This window comes from Camarhynchus parvulus, chromosome 7 (assembly GCF_901933205.1).
Source record: "Camarhynchus parvulus chromosome 7, STF_HiC, whole genome shotgun sequence".
Taxonomy (NCBI): Eukaryota; Metazoa; Chordata; class Aves; order Passeriformes; family Thraupidae; genus Camarhynchus; species Camarhynchus parvulus.
Window position 1 is genome coordinate 12,329,128 of NC_044577.1, and position 23,423 is coordinate 12,352,550.

General features: G+C 38.3%; 1 protein-coding gene across 7 annotated transcripts in view; it reads right to left on the reverse strand.

Annotated features, from left to right (window-relative positions):
- Positions 1-4,644: 4,644 nt before the first annotated feature.
- ADAM23 (ADAM metallopeptidase domain 23) overlaps positions 4,645-23,423 on the reverse strand; it is a 65,936-nt gene continuing 47,157 nt past the window's right edge. The window contains exons 24-27 of one of the 7 annotated variants that reach the window (XM_030951938.1): positions 21,837-21,948; positions 13,705-13,795; positions 7,740-7,833; positions 4,645-5,681 (exon numbers count right to left, since the gene is read on the reverse strand). In XM_030951938.1, coding sequence (XP_030807798.1) covers positions 7,785-7,833; positions 13,705-13,795; positions 21,837-21,948 — 252 coding nt within the window. In that variant the 3' untranslated portion in view covers positions 4,645-5,681; positions 7,740-7,784. Of the gene's footprint in view, positions 5,682-6,821; positions 7,834-11,463; positions 13,796-18,431; positions 18,523-21,836; positions 21,949-23,423 lie in introns of those variants that run through there. The other 6 variants (XM_030951935.1, XM_030951937.1, XM_030951941.1 and 3 more) reach the window with 6 other exon arrangements.

Genomic DNA, 23,423 nt, shown 5'->3' on the forward strand with positions numbered 1-23,423 from the left:
TGAGTTAAAGGATTTGTTGCCATTTGGGTGCTGGACTGGTATCAACATGCTCCAGAATAAAGTCATTGGTTCTTCCTGACTCAGCCCTCCTGCTTTCTCATGTTCCCACAGACAACGGGGAAACCCTTCTCACCTTCAGCACTCCAGGCAGAGGAGAGTCACCCTGGGTATGTCACAGCTAGAAGAGCAGTTCAGTGAAACATGTTTTCATGTTAAAACTGCCACTGACATCCAAGACAGCAAGGCTGTTACAGGATCAGTTTCTCCCAAGGAGAAAAGCACTTTCACAGTGCATTCTTTCCTGAGGCTGAGCAGGATTGCAATGTGGAACCTCCTACCTTTTCTCTTTCTCTGAGAGTGTTTCTTTGCTTGGGAGAAAAGGGTGTTGGAGCACGCTTGCCTCAGGACAGCTCCTGGGCTATGCCAGTGGGCCACCAAGGAGGGGTCCAGCCCTGCCACTGTCACACTCATCCCACAGCACAGACACTCCCCTGGCGGCCACGCCCCCATTCGGTGAGTCTGCATGTTCCCACTCAAAGTTGTCTGGGGAAAATAGTCTTCAAGAAAAAATTGGAGGAGGGGATAGCAAATAGGTCACAGGAGATTCTGGAGAGTAATGAGGATATTCTGTCTCGTGTCAAAGGGCACTGGGGGATCTTAGGTTCTCCTTGGTTGCCTGCTCATTCTCAGTCTCTTTGCTGGTCTCTCTGCTTTGCTCTGTGTTTTTCTGGTAGCTCCTACTAGGGTTCTTTGGTACTTATAAAGTACTTGCAACTCTTCAAACCACAGATGTGAAGCCTTGTAAGTACACTACTGCTGTTGTCAGAGGAGAAAGTTGGGGGGGGGTTTTAATGTGCAAGATCTGTCACGAATAATTTATTGGCAGACAAATCTGCCCTCTTGAATTATTTTCCTGAATGAATAGTACAAGCTCTGTCATTTAGAATACTTACATGAGTAAAACCCATACATTATCAGTAAGGAACCATGTGATAGAGGCAGATAGAACATTGGGGTTTTTTTAATTAAATATATAGTTTATTTATTTTTTTAACAGGTCGGGGCACTCAGCCTTTGAAACTCCCATCTTCATTTTACAAATGTAACCTTTGAGACCTGTTCTCAAAGGAGATGCTACAAAGGTGATACTAGAGTGAATTTCCATGTAGTGAGTTTAATTTGGAACTTCTGAAAAGATTATAGTTTAATTTAACAAGGTTCTTTATTTCCTACCCTATTACTAATTAGGGACAGCTAAAAAGTTGCATATATCATGAAGATTTTAATTTTTTTAATACCTGGGGAGGGGGTTTGTCTCAAACTTATCAGCCAACCAGCTCTGCCTAAAAGCAGTGCTCCCTGGCCTGGATGTAAAGGTCACCTTTGTGTACAACAGTTCCTGTCCTAGAGATCTTGTGTTTGAAGTGAAAATGCCCAGCCAAATCAGAGGAAGGAAAACTGAAGCAAAAATGTAATGAGACTTGAATCTTTTACCTACCTGCCCAGCCCTCTGATCCAACAGCACACAGAGAGGGTTCTGTAATGTAAGGCAATTGTTTCTTTCCTTCTGCAAATGAGGCAATTTTCAGTCTTGTGTTTGGGACCTCCTCATTTCACAAAGCAAGAGTTAAAATGTTTAATTTCCTGAAGCTTTTCAGTGAATGCTGGAGGGCACTAGAATAGTTCTGTTTCTTGGAACTGCTTTCTCATGGCACAGACATCCTGGTCAAGCATTCATTGTGTGTAAACTAAGTTATTGTTAACAATATCTGTAAGAGTAACTTCATAGTGGAGCAAGTCTTGAAATAGCAATACAGAGTTCAGATGTACATGAAAGGAAACAGGGGAGAAGTGACTGACTCCAAAGGAGACAGGCTTGCTTGTGTACCTTGCCTCCATCTGATTTCATTGTTGTGCCACTCTCAGAGTGGGGCATGTTGACAAGAGAAAAGGGATGGGGAGGAAATGGATGGTCAGAATGCATAAAATCCCAACAAAAATATATGAATGGAGTATGGAGGTTTAGACTGTGGTCCTTGTACTTACTTTTAGAAGTAACTTGAGCCTTCTCTTTGAAAGAACAAATTGAGACTGCTTAACAAAACCATGAGCACTGCTACTGCAAGTTCTGTCCATTTTATTCTGTAATTATACAGTTATTAGTGTGCTTTGGAGCAAACCAGACAGCTAGAAATCATGTTTTGGGAGGAGGTCCTTGTTAGGGAGATAAACATCTCTGTTTACATAAGCTGAAGAGAGGAGTGGAAGCATCTTTGTGTGACTGCACTAAGACCGAAAGTCAGGCTTTGCTATAGACAAGGTGGAGCTTTAGGTGTCCCCAGTGCTGCTGCCACACAGCTGGGACCACTGACCAGAGGAAAACAGGGCTGTGCTGTGCTGTTGGGTCTGGGCACTTCCTTCAGCTTGACAGCACAAGGTGTTGTTCAGCACAGCTCCTGTCAAGGGTCCTTAGGACACTGTCAAAGCTCAGGCTCACAGGAATATCAGCTGGTGCTGCTGGTGCCATTTTCTTCTGTAACCCTTGGGTAGATTTGAGATATTTAGACATTTTTCATTCATGAGAATAAACTGATCACCATCTCAGCTGGAGATAGGAAACCAGTCAAAAGCAGTTTGTCTGTGCTGTTTTTTGGCTGGACACTGTCCAGGTTAGAGCGCATGGAAGCACCACATGTTATGTGTGGGGACACTTTCTTTCTGCAGAAGGGGCAAAGCAATGTTATAACCCACAGCATGTTACTGGTGTGTAATATAAGGGGGGTATTGTGCTCGTGCCTTTGTCACCAGTTAAATACAGCTGCAAGAACCAGCCCTTCTCTCAGCTGCTCTGTGTAGTGCAGATGCAAACATTGCTTCACAGTGTCCAAAGGAAACTCAAAGCCTCCAGCAGCTGGACTGATGCCTGAGGAAATCTGTGAATGTATGATATACAGCGGTGCAGTGTTGTGTTCATGAAGTCTGACAACTGGACTTGGACCATGTAAAATACATTTAAGTTCCTCCATGTTTTGAGTTACCAGCTTTGATGGGGGAAATTCTTATACTGGCTCACAAAGTGCCACACAAAAGCATGGCCTGTTACAATACTAGTGGTAAAGATGAGGGCTATCCCATGACTTATCACAAAACCAAGCTTTTTTAGAAGAATATTTTAATACGAAAAAAATCAGCTGACACTTGATTATGGGTTTTCTACAAATTAGAGCATTCATAATTACACTGCCCTCAGCAGTTTGTGGTTGCTCAGAAATAACATGTTAAGTGGCTGGTGATGCTGGTCTGATGTGCAGTCCTTGTACTTATCTAGGGGTTGTGGCCCCTCTTGTGTTACCTGTTCCCACTAAATAACTTATTCTACAAACCTACAACAATGTGCTTGCTGAGTTGTGAACAATAAATCACTGAACTTAATTATAGTGTGTAGCTTTAAGATAATGTTTTTGTGACCTTTTATTTCAATTGTACTGGTTTGAGCATCTCTGCTATTAAAATTCTTAAGTACTTTTTTATTTAAGCTTTCTATGGACACTTAGTCTCTGTGATATTACTGATGGATTACTTATGTTAACTTTTCAGCTCTTGTAGGTAGCAATCTATAGGAAGTACATTTGGAACAAAAGAGGCTTTTTTGGGTTTGTACAATGTGGCTTGGTGTTGTGTTGGTTTTGTTCATGATAGTAAGTGTTCCAGCAAGATCAATCTTCCCTGTTTGTGCTGGGACTGAGAAAGTTTTCAAAAACAATTCTAAGAATTTTTTCTTGTGAAATCAAAAGCAGGTATCCATCTGTCTCTATACTGCTTTTCTATTCATATGCTGCAAGAGACTTAACTCCTATTTTAAGGAATGACTGTCTATTCTAATTATAGCCAAAATATGTCACATGTTTATACTGAGTTTATGGATAAATCCTATATTTAAATGACAGGAAATAGATGTGGATAATAGTGGATCCATTAGTGAGAGTGTTCCCTCACTCTATCATTCTAAATGAGAAAGATGTTTTCATACAGATCCTTAGGAGATACTAACACAAAAGTGTATTTTGTTTCCCTGTCTGGAGCTGGAGAAAGCAAAACAGTATCAGTAGCTATCTGGTAACTGTGACATGCATGCATTTAAGTTTCCCAGGCTGGCTTCACTAGAGTTAGTCTAAAAAAAGAAAAGGGAGATGGAGTTTCATACAGTATTCCATTAAAGTGATGGCCATAGTATCTGGTTGTTATGATCTAATTATTTAAAGAATACTTCAAGGGCCTTATTTTGGACTTCTTGTAATTATATAATTCAGATTTTTGAGCTGGAAAAGGCTTCTCTCCACTAACAAAAGCCTCCAGATGTCACTGAACTCAGTGTAGCCAGCAGCTGGGACTGAAGCAGGCCGGGCCCATCCTGGGTGCAGAGGCGCTGGTTCCATGCACGGCAGAGAGGCTGCGTGCAACATCCTCCCACAGACACAGCCTCACTGTGAGATTTGACAGTTTGAGATCTTTCATAAAAGAAAACTCCATTCGGTTTCCACTACTACAAAGGTGATGATTCTTTGAACACAGAAATTAAATTAAACTGAGAGAATAAATAAGAAAAAAAAAGATTGAAAATTAAAAACTACTCCATTCCATGTTCATGACATTTTTAATACTCATCTTGCTAAGATGCAGAACAAGGACTATTGAATTTCCATTCATTAGCAGCCAACAGAATATGAATGAGTATTAACTTCAAACAAAAACTTGATTTATAACAACATCGAGTTGTGCACTTAAAAAAATAATTACAAAACATTTTTAAAAGGAAGAGTAACAGTGGAAGCAGTAATGAATATAAAACATGACTGATTAGGCTTAAAACATAACTTCAAGTATTCTATGGCATTTCCTCAGACATTTGTCTCATCTGTTTGTGCAATATCCATCTTTGCATAGTAAAGAAAAATTGGTTAGACTCCAGCCTTGAGTAATCTGTTTCTTGACCATGCACCTATACAGCTGTTAATTTGCCTGGCAGACTTCTCTTTTAGGAGTATCAGATCAAATCAGTGAGATCATGCAGCAGACTGGAATGAGCCATACAGCTACCACAGCTTCTTGTCCAGCTGAATAGGTAAATAATGGAGCAAATGTAGAGTGGATGAAATGGAGGCAGAGTCAACCTGGTCTTCTTTTGGTGCCGCTTTGCGATGAACAAGATACTGCTAAATGGATATGCACTTCCCAAAGCACAGTGAGGGCATGTACAAAATCAACACCTATCAAATCCAGCTTTTTAACTGTCTAACAGCACAGGAAGCACTTCAGCCTGTACCTACTCTGAGCTGTATTGTCACTTGTGTTGTGTGCACACAGGGCAGAAAGTGTGTTCTTCCCATGCACACAATGGCTGAGGACCGGAGCATAAATTCAGTCAAGAAATCCTAATTGCTATGAAACTGCTGGTGTAAATAAAAAAGTTACTCCAGCACTGAATGTATATACATAGTAGTTGGGGACCACTGTGGTCTGATTTAAAACATCACATCACACACTAACAATGTTGTTTGTGAAATGCTTCTCCAAGGTTTATTACACAGGTAGTTTATGTATATCCAGTTGACTTTACTTATTGTCATTTTTGATAGCACTGGTGTTTCTGTTGTGGGTTATGCTTGCTTTGGAAGCAGAACCTGAAAAAAGTTAGATGTTGTGTTCCCAATCACAGCATTTTTAGAGAAACATAATACAGTTGCAAGTATTTTTAGTTTGTCATCAGAGAAATGTCACTAATTTAATTCTGCTTAAAGCCAAGCAGGAAATTTTCAGAATAAGGTTTACAATTTCTATTAATGTCAACTACCTGTGTGTGCAGCACCTTTAACTTATAATGTAGTAAGTGTAAATGTGATTATGTTAAAGCTGATTGAAAATATTTAGTAACAACTGTGAATCAAAACCAATATATTGAGACTGTTGAATTGAACATTATCATAATAAGAAAAATAACTGAAATGAGGTTTTCTAACTCACAGGAAAATGTCTGCAGCATTTTTTTTATATTTTGGCTGTTAAAGCTAACTTGGGAAATGGATTTCCTCTGAACAAAGATGCAGGAAGTAGTGTAACTGGGCTTCTGTTGTTACTAAACTACAACTTTTAAAATATTTTGGATCTAATTCTGATTATCAGACACAGCAATTAAATTTTCAGTTACTTCACTTACCAAATGATTTAAGTCAAGATTGAAAGGATGAGCCAGACTGTCCAGCTCTGTACTTTAAGGGAGCCCTAACCTAGACCTCTTCACAAACCTTTCTCAAGGCAGCTGCAGCCAGGTGGTTCCTAGGGACACAGGACTGCTGCCCAGGACCACTCTGTAAAAATCTGTGTTGGCGCAGAAGGTGTCTCTAAAAGTAATGACAGCACACCTGAAATTACCTGGGATTTTGCCCATATTGTGGTGGTGACTGGCTATCAGTAGCCAAGGGTCAAAGTATTAATCTTGCATTAAACTTTGAATAGTGACATGCATCAAAGAGATACAGGGAGTGAGTTAAAAGGGTCAGTCACCTTTGCAAGCTGCTTCCAGTGGATGGGCAGAAGGCAAGAGAATAATAGCTCATTCCAAGCTTTAACATCTTTTGAGTATTTTAAGGCTTATTTAAGTTTTTATTTTACAGGATCTAGGCAGGAAAAAAGTAGCTTTTCTTAAAAGAAAAAAAAGAGCTTGGCACTTCTGTGATTAGTTTGAGTGTGTGTTACTTATATCATGGCAAAGTCTGTATAACAGCCAAAAGAAGTAATTCAGACTTATAGTCAATACATAGATATGCATTTATACATTTTAATTGTTTTTGGTTTCAAGCATACAAACTTTAGAACACATCTGTTTGGTGTCAGAACTCCCTGCATCTGCATGCTGTTATCTGCCTTTTTTGAGCAAGCCCAGAACATCTCCTGTACAACATGCTACAGAAAAAAAGGGGAAGAAAAAAACCCAAAACCAAACCCAACATCAAAAATAGATTTACATAAAGAATAGAACCTTTTTATATGGAAATTCTTTTCTCTCTATATATATATTTATATATAATCTGTGAAAATGATACATCAAAATCTTATTTCCATATTTACACTTTTTCCTTCTTGGAAGAATTCCATCCATCATTCTCTAGCTTCCATACCCAAGAGGCTCCTGTCCAAGGTGGACAGTGAGCTCATGGAGCAGGGAACCCTTAAGTCCAGCTGCAGAATGCACTGCGTGGCTGGAAAAGCTGTTGTAGCCTGGCACTGGCTTCCCAGTGGTTTGTATTTATTGGGCTGCAGATTCTGCTTGGGGTCAGCTTGCTAACTTGGTTGTTTGTATGTGAGCCATGCAGGTTACCCTTTCAAAAGTAGCTCCTCATGCCACTGGAGTTTGATAAGAAAAAGGAAGTCATGCGAACTCAAGTGAAGTTAGAGTGCCAGCAGGCTGGGAAAGAATCTTTTGCAACTCCATTATTTTGGAACAGTTCTCTTATTGCACTTGGTCTGTGTGTCTCCTTCTTAATTTGAGAAAAGGAAAAAAAAACCTGATTTTTTGAAGCAGTTTGCTTGTACCACTTGTCAGTTAATGTTAACAAGAGAAAGGTGAATAGAGGAAGTATTTCCAACTTATCTCAACATCCCAACTTTGTGTTTATGGTCACTGTTCTCATGTTCTTCTGTACTGATTTAGTTCCTGTATAGCTACAGCAAAGACATCATACCCAAAATCCAGTAGTGCAAGAAGCAGATTTTTGAATGGCATTTCTTCAGATAGGGCCTTGCTGAGTTGGATCGAACCTTCGTTTTTTGACATTTCTTCCAGGTTGCATCAAAAGGAGACGGAAAGAGAAAAATGCAAGACATTAGTTAGGTATAACAGGAACAAAGCCATTGCTAAGGTCATAGTAAAGTAAAAAGCTCACGCTGACAGTTTAACCAGGAACTTTTTCAAGGGGTAACTATTTAAGGAATTTGGTTGCGTGCTTCCTACAGCACAACACCAAGTACAGGTTTCCTTGTGCAGTTTAAAGATCATGCTGGCATACAGAAATCAAGTATTTCTGTAGTATTTCAAGTGGTGCTCTAAATTTGTACAACTTTTCAGCTCCCAGTAACATATCGTGTGCACTAGGCCAAGAATGCACACGTTTACCTAAAGAGAATGAGTCACAAGTGCCAGGAATGGCAACACTTCAGCCAGCAGAGGCTTGAGTTCTCAGATCAAGTGCCCAGCTCTGGCTACACCAGAATTTATTTTATATAATCCAGTGTGACAAAAATGCGTGTGCCTTTGTGAGCTCTTACCACACTATTGACCCAAAGTGCTGTGAATCTTAGTAAGGAGCAAAAGACAGCTGAGACATTGCATTCGAAGGAGACTGGACAGCTTTGTCAATTGTGCAATTAGAACTGAATGTTAACAGTGGCAGCAAGCTGGGGACATCCAATCTCCTACGATGTTGATGTCCTATGTCACACAGCAAGACATTAGGAAGCAACAACAAAAGTTGGGTGCAACCTCCCCAGTATCTGGCTTTATGTGGGGCATCAAGCAAGGGGCTCATGCATTTAGTTTTACCATTGGGCATACACACCACTACCACCACCAAACCAACATGCAAAAAATACAGAATAGGAATTCATATATTCCCTAAAGCTACAGACCAACCCCTGGATTTTCAATCTTCTGCAGCCCTGCTAACTTCTACCACTGCTACAATATTTATTCTATACATAAGGTTTGACTGGTGGTTTGAGACTAATGCAAGGCAACTTCTTTTTGAGAGGACTGCCAGAGGCTGGTAATTCTTGGGAATCCTTGATTTTGGTTTTTTCCTTGGATACCTGTGATTGGATTTGTGCAAGATGAGTGCTTAAGAACTGCTAGTTTTTGAAAGAAGATTACTGTATTAATCTTTCAGTCTTTTCCCCTCCAGGATAACAGTACTAATGCTCCTTTGGAATGAGGCTGACATTATATCAGTATCTCAATTCTTTGTCCTCTAAACTACAGGTAAATTTGAGATGAGGAAAATAATTTTCAGGCCAACTTGCAAAACTGCCAGATAGGAAGCATGAATATTACAGAACTTGGTTAAATGTGAGTTAAAGGCTGCTGTGTATCTGCTTGTCCTGCCAGTTTCAATGGGAAAAGGACATGTCTGCTTCTTTTTCCCCCATCTCCTTTTAAGTACTGTCTAGCATCCTTGAATTCATGTACTACTGATAAACAACTAATTACTCAGTCCTTTTAAATCAACAATGCAGATGAAAAATCCAGGTGACATAACTTGTCCTTCTACTATATGGGAAGTACCATATTCCTCTTTGCTTGAAGAGGACAAGCCCTTAAAACAGACACTGAATTACCTTGTTACCTGAGCTTATTTCAATTAAAGAAATGGACTTTATAAAGTCTTAGAACATGGTACAGAGGACAGATGCTATGCTAGCTTCCCAGTACAATCTAACAAAACTCTTTTGACTTTTATCTTATCTGCTCTCTTCTAACCTGATCTTCACTGGTGTAGTGTTCTAGTACAAACCTCATCATGCATTCTGTCCAAACCATATATTTACTTATTTCCTAGTTTTATTCAGCAGAAATACAGCCCCTGAGGAACAAGATACTGACCAAACCACTGCCTTTCTTCACTTAGGATATTCTGCTAACAATGTTGTATGAGGGAGAGAAACATGGGAAGAACTAAAAGAAGAGCCTGAAATAGGGAACATGAGGTACAGTGTCAATAAGAAAACAGTACACACATGCAAAGCTCTAACAAGAGCTGCCATTGTAGCACTTCAGAGGTGAGCAGGGAGGTGTTACCCTGCAGGAACTGAAATTCTGTTCTGATTACCTGACCTGCTTTAACAACTTCAGCCTGAATTACCAAGCATTATAATACTAAAATGAAGACAAATAGTAGTCTAACTTAAATTGGCAAATAGAACAAGTTTCCCTTTTCCCCAAGAAAATTGCAATAAAGGAGAGTAGGTGAGTAGCGGGTTCTGGATATTTCCACCACTTCTAGCTTTGAGTTATAGCAGTACAAGATTCCTTCTGCTATGCTTCAGTTAAATGGTAAGGGGGCAGAAGTGTCCTCTAGGGAAGGACTCATCCGAGAATGATGCGGCTTCCTAGTCCTTTGTTGGTTTATGTGGAAGATCTTAGAACATCAAAGTCTTTGCATTTCAAGTTTTAATGCCTCTTTAAATAATGAGGGTCATTTCTGTCTGTAATCCAACCAGAAAAAAAGTCTCAAACAAAAAGAAAAGAAAGAAAAGTATACGTTATTTTTAGTCAAAAAAGCACTCCATGCCACAGCACATCACTGCCTAACATGGTCACGTGTACAAAAAAAAAATCAGAAATAAAAACGCCCTCATTATCAAGAAAAAGTCCTCCCATTATCAAAATGAGGGACTAAAAAAAGCAACTTATTTTAAGTTGGCCTGACTGACCTCCCATTTATTCCAGTAGTTTGGGGAAAAAAATCAGAGAATACCTCACATTTAATTGTAGCTGCTGTTTGTGCAGTGATGACTGGATTTTGGTCCACAATTCATGTATGATGGAAATGCTGGTAAGGGACCAAAACCTCTTCCTCACAAAATTGCCACCAGCATTCCACTGTTTAACTTGTGGAAACCTTTGGGGTCTAAATGCAACAGCCCAGACCAGTTCAACTTTAGCATGTGTTATAGCTGGGTAAGTGTTTGGTTCCTCCATTAATCTTCTATTATAGAAACAGAAAACCTTGCAGCTCTTTAGCTAAGAACAATTGCTGGAAATAAAATTGTGCCTACAATCAGTTCTCTATCTGTAACTTTCGTATTCTGCTATAACAAGCAGCAGCTCTTCATGCACATTTCCACATCACTCTTATTAGTATTATCTCTTAGCAGTGTTTTCTTACCAAAACTGCTGTTAAAGTCAGTAACAAAGGCATTAATTGACTTGTATTACTGCAGTAGCTTAGCAGAAGTGAGTGAATATATGCTAGGAAAAAAAGTGTAGGCCCCTGAGCTACTCTAATGATAAAAATGTCCTTCCTATACTGTATACTGAAAGCTTGCACAGACTTGCTGCACCCAAATCAAGTTCTTACTGCTGTACTTAGATTTAAAAGTATGATGCAAGACTCAACTGAGTAAAATCTACTTCTTAACAAGGTTTCTACCCACAGCCTTTAAACCACCTGAAATGTCTCATGAGATTCTATATTCTGTAAAATTGTCAGTTAATATTTTCTTTCCTATTCTGTCCACACATTAACTTGATTTAAAATTAACCTTGGATTCATTCTTGAAACTGGAATTTGTTTGTTGAGCTGTTTTTACTTTTTTTTCTCTGAACTTGCATCAATGTTTCTTTAACACTTCCCCTCCAACCCCCACCCCCCACCTCAGTTCATGAACAAAGTTTGCTTAGTTGCAGCTTACGTTTGATATGGACTTGACACCACAGTACCGTATGTTCATATGAACATCTGATAACCTGTGAAACAGAAATCACATCTCCCAGTTTGTAAAGCATTAGCTACCTTCTCTCATAGTTGCAGAGACTAAATATATCACTTGCTTAAAAAAAGGAAAAGTTAAAATCCCTTTATTATCCTCATCTGTCCCTCCAGATCTATCTGAATCCAAATATTGGGGGTCTACATGTGCTAGCCCCTCTTTGTGTACAAGCTGAAAACCTCTTCTGTTCCCCTCTGGCCCCCAGAAGAAACATGCACTTCAAGCTGTGAGCTAGGCCAGGCCGGTGTCTTTGAGGTTCTGCTACAGAATAAACAGTTGTATCTTGCTCCTGTGACAGTAGGAGCTTCAGGAGACATTTCCAGGTCCTCTATAGGCACAACAAGCTTCTCCCTTTAGGCAAACAAATGACATCAGGGTGCAAAGCTGATCACTTGTGAGAGCAGTTTGAGAAGTGTGAAACACAAAGAATAAATAATCAATTACATCCTGTATTGTTTTAGACAGGGAGGGATTGTCCTACTCCTCTCTTTAGTGCAAGTTCTCAAGTTCTGTGTCTGTTGGAGGCAGGGGCTGCAGTGCTGATGACAAAGGGCAAGGATGGCCAGGGCACAAGACAGCTGGAAAGGACTCAGAGGAAGAACTGACTAATTTATATTTTCATGACATGTATTTCGTTTTCAGCAAACTACCCTGTGCAATACAAACCTATCATCTAGGGATGTACACCCTGTTTCTGCCAAGTCTGTGAATTGCCAGGTAATGGGCAAATGTCTCTTACTGTAGAAAACTCATCCAAAAGGGCAAGCAGACTTTTTTTACCCCAACAGAATCTTGGTTGGTTAATTCCCATGAGCACCCTCCAAACAAGCACTGAGAGAACAATGAATGTGGCCAAGTCTTTCTGAGAACACCAACAGTGACAGGCAATGTAATAGGGACTAATTGCCTTGTCCAGGAGAAAGGGCAAAGCCTGATTTGCTGCTTTCAGCAGGCCTGAAAGAGATTTTGAAATATTTTCCTTCTTATATGCATAGTTAATTAAGGCCAGCTGAAACTTCAAAAATATAAGAGTATAAACCAGAAGTAAAACATTTTCAGGTGACCTTTGAAAGTGAATTACAAGTTAAGACCTTATCACTAGATTCTACTTTGATAACTGCCTTAATCAATTAGGGAATAATTTTTTCTTCTCAACTTTAACATGAAATATGAATAGAGGCCATAGAAATTTTTCTTTGAATTATTATTATTACTACTACTTATTCTTCTTGAAGAATTATGGCTTATTGTTGTATCATGGCTTAACCTTGATTCATATTATTGAAAAAAAACAGCAACTTTAAATGCCATGAGAAATCATTTGTACTTAATTACTTCCATGATCTGTTAGGTTAGAAACACTGTGAGAGAGTTCTCCCTTCTAAAGCGAGAACTTTTTTACCTACTACAGGCCATGCATCTGGGCAGAATGGACTCTACAGAAAGGGTAGGAATTAAGTACCTTTGTGCAAGACTCTGCTTTAACAGAGTAGTCAAGTGGAATGACTAATCTGTTGGTCCTTAGAGTTACAAAACACATCAAACTAGAATTAGGAGATAAATGCTTTCATCTTTCAGGAAATAGCTCAAGATTTCAAAATGGTCTCTCTAAACCTGAATTTGTTTTTTAAATTGTGTATCAAAAAAAAAAAAAAAACCTAAAAAAAAATCAGTAACCACAAACAAGTTAGGTCTACTATTCCAGAGTCAACTATGTCAACACAGTTGCTCCTGAAAACTACTCTGCTCCTTCCACCACTGACCATTTACATGACATCTCTTGTCAAAAAATTGAGCAGTTTGAAAGTACTACTACATTCTAAATATGACATGTATCTTTTGGGGGCTTTTTAACCAATTCAATCAGCTTCAATGCTACGGACAGGAGGTGAAAAAAGACCTTGTTCCTTAAGTGTTAATTTAATTTTAATGAATTCACCTAGTTTGTTTATTGTTATTCAACTTTGCACCCTGATAACATTTGCTATTTTCAAATCCATTTTCTTTGCTTGTTTACTGCATGTATAATTTCCTGTTCAAAGCAGTCTGTTAGAGTCTGGGGGTTAACTTGGAACTCTTGTAGCAGGAACTCAAAACTGAGTGATGTAAGCAAGAAATAGAAATGCCAGAGCCACCGAGGAGAAGACATGCGGCATTGCTTACTTAAAGCCCCATCCTGTCCCCCCAAGGACAATAGCTGCTACCAGGATGGCACCAGCGATGGAGCCTATTATAAGATTGGTGGCACTAGGACCTGTGATAAAGGATTAGGGTAAGACAACATAAGAACCAACAACTTCATTCACATTTTGTGAAGCATCTGAAGGGTAGTCAAACAATTCAGGGAATATGGACAGCACACAAGGTGATGCCTCTAGCCAGTCTCAACAAGCCCAACTTAATTTACTTTTCTTTAACAATAGGAACAAACAAAGCTGTTGGTCTCTGCATTGTGCTATGCTGACTTCTACCATAGATGAAAACCTAGTATTAGACAGTGAATTCCACTGTAACTTACTCCTTTATCTGCTTCATGAACAGTCAGCTGAAGACACTAAGATAGTTGTGAATAATTCCTTAACTTAGAGGGAAAAGGATGAATGCTGTATGTTTTAAGACTATGGAAAATGAGAAAGAAAGAAAAAATCAAAAAGCCCTCTCTTTTTTCATGGAGCTCCTGAAAGGTGCAGATATTTTTTTTTGAGCTGAGAGCATCCAGCACCATTTACTCATCAGAATCCAGACACCCTACAGTTACGTCAATGCTAAATATACAATTGTTTAACAAAAGCAAAGGATTACATAATAGGGAAAGCTGAAAAAAAGTTTATTTCCACTAAGCTTTCCAAACATCAAAGCATCTCTTCATCATCCTCAAGAAGCTACTGAACAACAAAGTGGAGAAGGGTGGAGCAGAAAAAAGAGCAACAAAAAGAAGCAGCACAAAATATGTTCGTGCAATTTTCTGAAGAGGGCAAGAGAACACCTAAATAAGATATTAGTAATTGACCCTTAAGTGCTCTGTTTACACAGGACAGAGGTTTGAGTAACATTTGCTCTATACAAAAATTTCCCATTGCAGTCTTTGATGTAAAACATTGCAAAATGAAAACAACTCAACAGTTCCTCTACAGCATATCATGCACTTTTTGTTTAACCATTTATATATTCAGGAACAGCCTTCAAAAATAGCTCTTACCCCTATCCCACTCTCCCCAACCCAACACTTCTACACAGCAATTGAAATTTTCCCAATTAATTGTTCTGAGCTGAGTTTGGAAAAGTGTCACACAGCTAAGGAAGAAAGAGGAGCAGCCAGAGAGCAGCAAAGAAAGAGCAAGGGCAACTTCATCAACTGAAAGTTTTAAGCTGTTAGGTCGATATTACAAAACCTCCTGCCCAACCCCACACGCTGCAATAAGCACTTGCCCTAAGTTTTAAAATTTACTGCAGCCACCTAACTTTATTGCCTCCACCACATCTTTCTCACCCCAGGGCTTCTGGACATTCTGATTAGCTAAAAAAACCACAAATTTTAAAAATTGCTTCCTGCAGTTCCTACACAAAGAATATTCAGGAACATGAATAAAATAGTTGGACTGAAGAAAAATATAATGAGATTTAGAGATGAACAGTGCACAAATTTGACAACAAAAATCAAAAGGTAATTCTGCACAATTTGGAAGAATGTATCTTATTTGGACTTAAAGTTAAATCACACCTGGCTCAAATTAACAGGCTTGAGCATGGTGGAGGGTAAGTGCCATCCTGCAGGCATTGTTGTTCCAATTAAGGCTTGCTTGTAACAGCAGCCTAATGAGCCACCATATCTGACTGAGATCTACTGTTTGCTCTGGATTTCATCAAATGATCTCATAGAACAAAGGACTGAAAACACAGCAAGTGATTTATCTGTAATAAATTTGCCTTGAAAATCTATAATAAATAAGCCTTGAAAAATTCTAAAACAAATTTCTTCCAGGTGTAAAATGCCATCTTCTCACAAAAGAGGCACAATGATTAATTTATAGTAGCATAGTAATAAATTAGATAAAGATGTGCCAAATCAACACTTTTACATCCCTCTTCTCACTATGTTCCCTGGTTGTTAATGCCCAGGGATGTGTATCCATTTCATAGAGCACATCTAATCACCAAACATCAGTTTATTCTTTAAATAAAGAAAATCAGTATTGGTTTTATTTACTGTAAATATTAAATAATTCAATCAATTTAAGCAGAAGATGATAATATACTAAACAATTAGGCTCAGGTAATAGAAAAGTATAAATATAAAAAAATTCAAGCCTGTAGAATAGGTAATATGACTAAAGAGCAACTACTTATTTATGAGACTGGAGTACTCCAACTGTTGAATCCCAGTTTCAAAACACAGAGATCTAAGAGGATCACTGATGGGTCAATTTAAGACAGACTGTGCACATAAAAGTACTTAAAATGAGATTACTTTTATGCGTTACACCTTACTGTAAGGATCTATGCCTTATGTCTTATTAAGCATTATCAAATAAATTGTATTATTAATAAACCAGAATTTTGCTACCAGTAAAGGGACATTTACGAAGAAAAATAAAAATGCATATGTTTCAGCTCAATAAACCTCTTGCCACTGAACTCAGCTGCTTGACAAACCAGAAGTAAGAGGCAGGTCTTAATAACCACCACACTGTGGGATCATTTTCCATCCAGACTATCACAAGAGGCAACACTTTGGCACGTTGTTCTTTCCACCACAGCACTGCCAGAACTTGCAGACACAGATTTGTCAGGAGGAATCTCCTGCAGATTCCTGCCAGGCACACCTCCTTTTCCTGCAAGGACACTGCCCCAGCATGGCTATTGTACCATTCCTGGCCATCTTTTAGGACCCTGATACAAATCCTACTGAAGGTGTTAAAGCAGAACACATCTGAAACTTGAGCAGACTTCAGACTATTCCCAAAATCTTCATCATCACCCAAGAGATTCTACAAGAACGAATACACACCATTTGAAACTCTGCCAGTATTAGAAAAGTCAAGTTAACTGCAGACTGTCCTGCAGGTAACAGCAACTCTGGTGATCTGATGTCTTGTCTTGCCTGTTGTTTTGCCAGCCAAATCCTCTAGTTTAAGTTATCAAAACTAAGTATCCATTTTGGTATGAAATCTGGAAAAGAAACTACTGCACCATTTTGTCCCCCATGACTCCTGAAATAAGTTCATAAATCATTGAGTAATTAAAGTTATTTCAGCACTTTGAACATGCATTTACAATTTGCAAGTGAAGTGGTGAGGAAGGAGGAAGAAGGACAGGTCCTGGCATGAGGCTGTGGTGCTCACAGCCTCCCCTGCAGCCACACAGGTAATGGCCAGCAGGGCATTAGGAACACAGAGGGAATTTGCATTCCCTGTGTGCTTTCTATAAACCAACAAAAAGTAGCAGTGGCTTGCCTTGAATGCACATTTGTATCTGAAGAAACCAGAGGACAGAGAAATATTGATGAGATGCAGGAAAAAAGAATGAATAGAAACAAAAAGAATGAGTCAGGTAGCGAGTGATAAAAGCAGAGGAGAGATTAAGAAAAGCTGGCATTAGTATAGAAGGACACAGGAGCAAGAACAAATGGTCAGGGACACTGGTCAGACCCAAGTGGCTTGAGACAGCAGGTGAGGGAAGAGACAAACAGAAGAGAACAAGGCAGAATGTAAGCAAAAGGCAAGTGGTCCTCAACTTGTAGGTAAATTTTCTGCTCCGCAATCTGTCCCCCAAACCTCTACAACTTTCACAGTCTTCAGTTTTTAGCAAACAGTTTTAAAAGCTACCAGTGAAACACAGATCTGATCTTTCTCAAGGAAATGACCTATTACCTCCTTCCTTCTATTTGTTTTCTAATAATTGTCCCCTGAGAATGCAAAGGTCTCTACTCTTCTGAGAATTTTGGATCAGTTTCATACATGGACAGGTTCCTAGAGCTGCAGAGTCAGACACACAAAATGCTGCCTCACTGGACTAGAACTGTGTGTGAATGCCTTTGCACTCAGCCTGACTGGAAATCACAGACTGCCCCACTAAACAAATCCCTCTTCAGAGAGGTGCCACTGTCACATGCCAGATGTCATATATAGAATTAGAAACATGAAGAAGTTGAAAATCTCAGAGCAGCAAAATAGCAGTCATGTCATCTGTAGTTTGCACCGTGAGTGCAGAATGAAAATAGCTTTTACATGGGCCTTTTTATGTGTATATATACATAAACACAAATTTATATAAATCATAGCCATTGTTAAATTGAGGTACTGGGATAACACTTAGGATTACCATTTTCTAGAACTATGAAAAGAAAATAAAAATTGCTCATACATATTCTTCATACATGGATACTACACTCCAGCACTGTGCTATCCTGAGGTAACAGAATCCTAGCAACAGAACCTTCAGAAGCTTTACTGTAAAACTACCTGTCTGTATGACTATCACCAGCTTTCATCTGCCTAGCTTGATCATTAGACTAAAAGCCCTGCATGTAATAAAACAGCTCACATTACTCAGTCTATTTTGCAAAATAATCAAGAAATCCCTTTTTTCTTCTCCTTTTCCTTTTTTTTCTTTTTTTTTTCGTAATTTGGTGTAATGGAAACATTTAAACATTTAATTTTATGGTGATAATGTAAAAATTCACAAACTTATTATTTTATGCCCCACATTATCCCAGACAGGAGAAGGTTCAACACTGCATGAGCAAACCACATGACACAGACACAGTCAAATCACACGACAAACACGTCACCACAGGACAAAGCTAGGGGAACACAGAGGGCTCAGGTGCACAGGGTTACCTCACACACCAAGGCACCAGACAGAGAACTCAAACTGAGAAAAGTGCTTACTCTATTCCCCACCCTGTGCCTCCAAAAATCACCCCCAAGGCCAGAATGGTCCCTGCCACTGCACCTATTAGCCTGTTAGCGGCCATGCTCACTGTGTGGAGGGAAAAGGGAACAATTTTTCAGGAAATCATCACGTATATGTCTGAAATGAAAACATGAAATAATTCCTCACAGGAATACTTTAGAATATAATCCACTGTTGGATAAACAATTCAAATCTCCTCACAAACCTTTGTTTATCAAATAGTGTAGCTTTAAAAATTCTAACATGGGCTCTATTTGGTTTTCTTTGAATGCTTGCAAATATTTCAATGAGAAGTTTTCCTGTAAATTCCTTTCAGCTTGTGATGCTATTATTGACTCTAAAAAGGAACATCCTCAAGCTACTGCTTATTTAAACCAGCCAAAATTTAAATAAATTGGCAATAAAAAACTTTCTTTACTTTCTTTTTGATTACCAGAAACTTACTGTATCCATTATATAATTAAGAATATGGAAACTGGAAACAATTCCACCTCAGGAAAAAATAAATCCCTCAACTTTTAAAGTAATTCCTTTACTAATAAGTAATATTTTTCTTTGTTACTGCATTTATCAACAGGACTCTCTGTTTATCTATATGACCTAAAACAGGTAACACCTTTTTAAACCAAATCCTACCCTAGAAACATGCTTCAGGTAACACCCTAGAAATTTTGTTATGTTCAGATAGTCTCTCAAGACATCGAGGCCTTACTTGTAATCCTTAAGGGAATGCTTTTCAGGAAAAAATTCTGTACATCTCCTATGCTAGAGATTAAAAGTTTGATAGATTCATGGAGTCACAATAGACCACAAGCAAGGAGATTAATTCCCTGTCAAATGGGAACTTAGGGACAAAGATTTTATAGACTCCATGCAGAGTGAAGTGTGCTTTAAAATATGTGGGGATTTTTTTATCCTGTTTCATAAATATACACACACAAACACGCACACACACACTTGAGACATAAGTTCTATATTAAAATAAACAAACAGTACTCCACTAGTCAAATAAAGGCCTAATTCTGCAAGTTAAATTGCAAAGAAGAATCTCATGTGTATATGGAGTCCCACTGATTTCAAAATTACTAACCCACACTCTAAAGTAATTCAAAGTCTCTGCAGTAACCAAAAACTAACAGCAAGAACTCTCTGTCTTCCCCAAACTGCTAAATGCTGTGTACATCTGCTAGTACAGGATACAGTAGGTTGCTGAGTTTAGAGTAATTCAAGAGTCATTAATTAACAGCAACATAATTAAGGATCACAAATTTTTTATCCTGAAATAGAGAATGGAGCCAAAAAGCAATTGATGGATGATGAAAAGTCTGAAAAGTACAGCAGAATAGCAGTCAATTCTCAATTATCACAACAATACATAAATAAATAAATAAACACTCCCTAATTATATATGTTCTAACTGCAGCAAGAAAAATGCTTGGAGTTTGGGTGTGACAAAAGATTAAACCTATTAGATGAATTTTCACATCATGAGTGTTTCACTTCATTCAACCTTACGGCTAAGGAAAACCAACTATTTTGGTTTCCTTGTCTTAAACTTGTAAACTGGCTTATGACATAGGGAGTAATAAGGGATAAAACTTAATGGAAGCTACTCTTGTATATGTTGGGTCATTACAATAAGGAAACTACTGCTCTGCTCTTCTGAAATCTTCTCACAAAGGAATTCCTCTATAAGGACACAGAAAGAGATCATAGTGTTCAGTCTCTTAAATTCATTTCTAGGTGATTCAACATCAGTAAATTACTGTAACACTGTAAGAAAAATAATCCATCTTTTGAGATCATTAAGCCACCTTGAACAAGAACACAGTCTGCCATTTTGCAGAGGACTCCACTGAAAAATACAGTCTAAACTTTGCCTGTACCTGCTGGCAGAAATCTTTGCACATATTATCCATTTAAGGCTGAATATTTCAACGTTGAGGTATTAATTTTCACAGAGGTACCTCCATTCTGACCTAGATGAGGCAATCTGACTTACAGTAATTTATCAAAGATAAGTGTACTTTCTGTGTTACCCTTCCTCTGGACCTTTACACAGAGGAGGGAATAATTTCTTACCTATCAGATCTGGAAATGAACAAAGTAAAATTTATATGCTCTCAGTGTCACAGCTGTAAATCCTGATCTCCTCATCCACACACACAAAAAACTGCAGTGTTGGTCTCCATAATTTTTTTCCTTTTTAAGACTCTCTAAGCAGCATTCCACTGTCAGGAAGGTTTTTAGAGGAAATGGAATGAAAAGTGGCTTGTAAGGCAGAGTACAAACCAGGCAGCTCTACATTGAGCAATGTTGGGACTGGGAGTCCAGGAAGCACCTGTAAAAATTCCTTATACAAATCTGGAGGTCTACAGAGCCTCTTTCACAACAGTAACTTGTTTCAATATGATCTCTTCAAACAGTTCTTGGCAAAGGTCTACTGGAACCATTCTGCCAAGGGGTAACACAAAGGCACACAAGACAGTTGTAGAGCGATTCCAGAGGGACATGCCAAAATCCTGTCCTTCCTTGAAACCTTGGTACTTTCAGAGTAATCAGAGTCCTCAGGACTACGTTTTTGAACAACTCTTATCTTTTCTCCATCTACCTTGCAAATGGAGCAGAAGAACCTGGAACTGGGGACTTTGTAAATGCATAAGACTGGATGAATATAGTCTGATGTTGAACAGTGTCCTGATGACAGGAAAGACATTTAAAAAAAACTGGACAGCACAACTCCAAAGATATCCTTTGGCAGAGGAGTCGGAGAGAAACTCAAATACTTTCCTTCCTCTTTGAAAAAACTTTTGGATTATTTCCTCAATACCTCCCCTTTGTACTTCATATGTAGTTGAAATACGTAACATGTACATAAGAACAAGCAACAATGATTGTAAGAATTATTTAAGTTATCAAAAACCTTAATTTTTTCTTTCATTGCAATACAATTTCAAAGAATCTGATTTTACCAGAGACATTCCACTTTTCCCTTTTTTATGCCACACCTCTGAATTAGTTGACTAAGAAAACTGAAAATCTCTAGTAAAATATAAATATTCAATTATCATATTTAAAAAAAAAAGACCTACACTAAGTCAGATTCCAATCCCAACAAAAATGATCATTAAAAAACAGAGAATAAGGGACAAAGGAAAAAAACATTACCTGTTGAAATCTTCCCCAAATTTAAGTTAGAAAAGTAAAAGTTTCATCAATTCTCAAAGTAGAAAAATCTACTTTCTCTACATGAAGCAGAATTTTACTGTCTGGGTCTGAACACAGCTGTACAATAATATTTGCTTTTTATATGCTAATTCTGCTACCATGTATCAACAGAAAAACATGAAAAAACATAAAAACTGAAACAAAACACAAACCCTTGGGTCCTTCATCCTTCTTGCCACCAGTATCCCTGACAGGATCATCAATGCTGCAGTCCGTCCCAGCCCAGGAGAAATTACAAATGCAAGTGGCTTCATTACTACAAACCTAGGGGGGAAAAAAAGTGACAGCAGTTAATTTCTGACTACATTTTATTAACATGTCACACTGCATTTATTTAACGTGTAATTAGACATTTAATTCAAGGTATAAAACTTACCTATTTATATATTGTGCTATATATTATAATAGCACTGAGTGTTTGGAATGTCATAACACACCTGGAAGTTTGCCTCAACCCTCCTAATACTCTCACATGCTGGTTCTATCACCACTGGCACACACCTGCACAGGCTGTGAAAAATGACAGCCTGTTAGCTAGACTAGTTAGACCTTCAGCAGCCAACTATCTGGACTTTGAGCCTGGATGCCCAGAAGGGATACAAACATTTGCCTTTGAAAGATTCAGGACACAGTTACACTTTCCCACCTCTCGTTTACAGCCTGCTCCCATGTAGAACAAAGTCAATATATTTTCATTGGTTTTGTCAGAGTTTTTCCTAAGCAGCAATGAGGAATGCTTGTCTGGATTCTAAAATAGAGGGAACAGTTCTTCCTCAGTTTACATTTACCTGAATGACCTCTAAAAACAGAACTTGGCACTCTAAAATTGGCAGTATATTTATTAGATACAGAAAAACCTATCCAGTAGACAAAACCTTAACCATCAAATCAATAGTAAGAGTCAATAGCTGTAAACTTTCCATATGAAAAAGAACGTGGAATGGTGCTGTTAGAAGAGGTTACTGTAGAAAAAAGCATGACACAAGAAACAGACATAATGGATGAAGTTTTGATTATAGGACTAAGTCAATCCTTAGACAAATAGCTAATAATATCTTTTGGACATGGGAACATAATGTGAAAAAAAACCCAGGAAACAACCTACCCACAAATGATTCTAAGTAACACATGTGATTTTTTAATTCAGCTTTTATCATGCTCTGCTTTTAAGAAGCACTCACTGGAGAATCTTACCTAAGAACTTGAAGATAAACACATTTTATGGCAGGTTTGATCAACTGAAATAACCTTTTAAAATTAGGAATTGTAATAATCCAAGACAAACAGGTTAAGATAGTTCACTCACCCTTCATGTCACTCTCAAGAAGTACCAAGATGATTTATCATCTCCTAGATACTTTACTTTCAAATTTTAAAATTTTTATTCTTGATTTTGAACCTAACCCTCTACTTTGAAACAGAGAGACAAGCAGAGACAACAAGAAGAAATAATCCCTTCTTGTACGAAGTCTAGCTCTTTAGGCAAGTATTTGTTCACTGAATCCCACAGTGGAAAGGTTTTATTGGTATTCAAAACAGCGATCTGTTCATCAAAACAGACCTAACATCTTAGACAAATGAACTTGTGGGTAGAATAACAGAACATAATGTGCCCGAATATAAAATGATATACTTTAGATCTGTTCAAGAACTGCTTGGAACTGTTCAAGAACTCCCTCTCTGCTGAGGACCCACAGTTTGGGATTTCAATTATTTAAGCCATGGGCCATAAATCTATG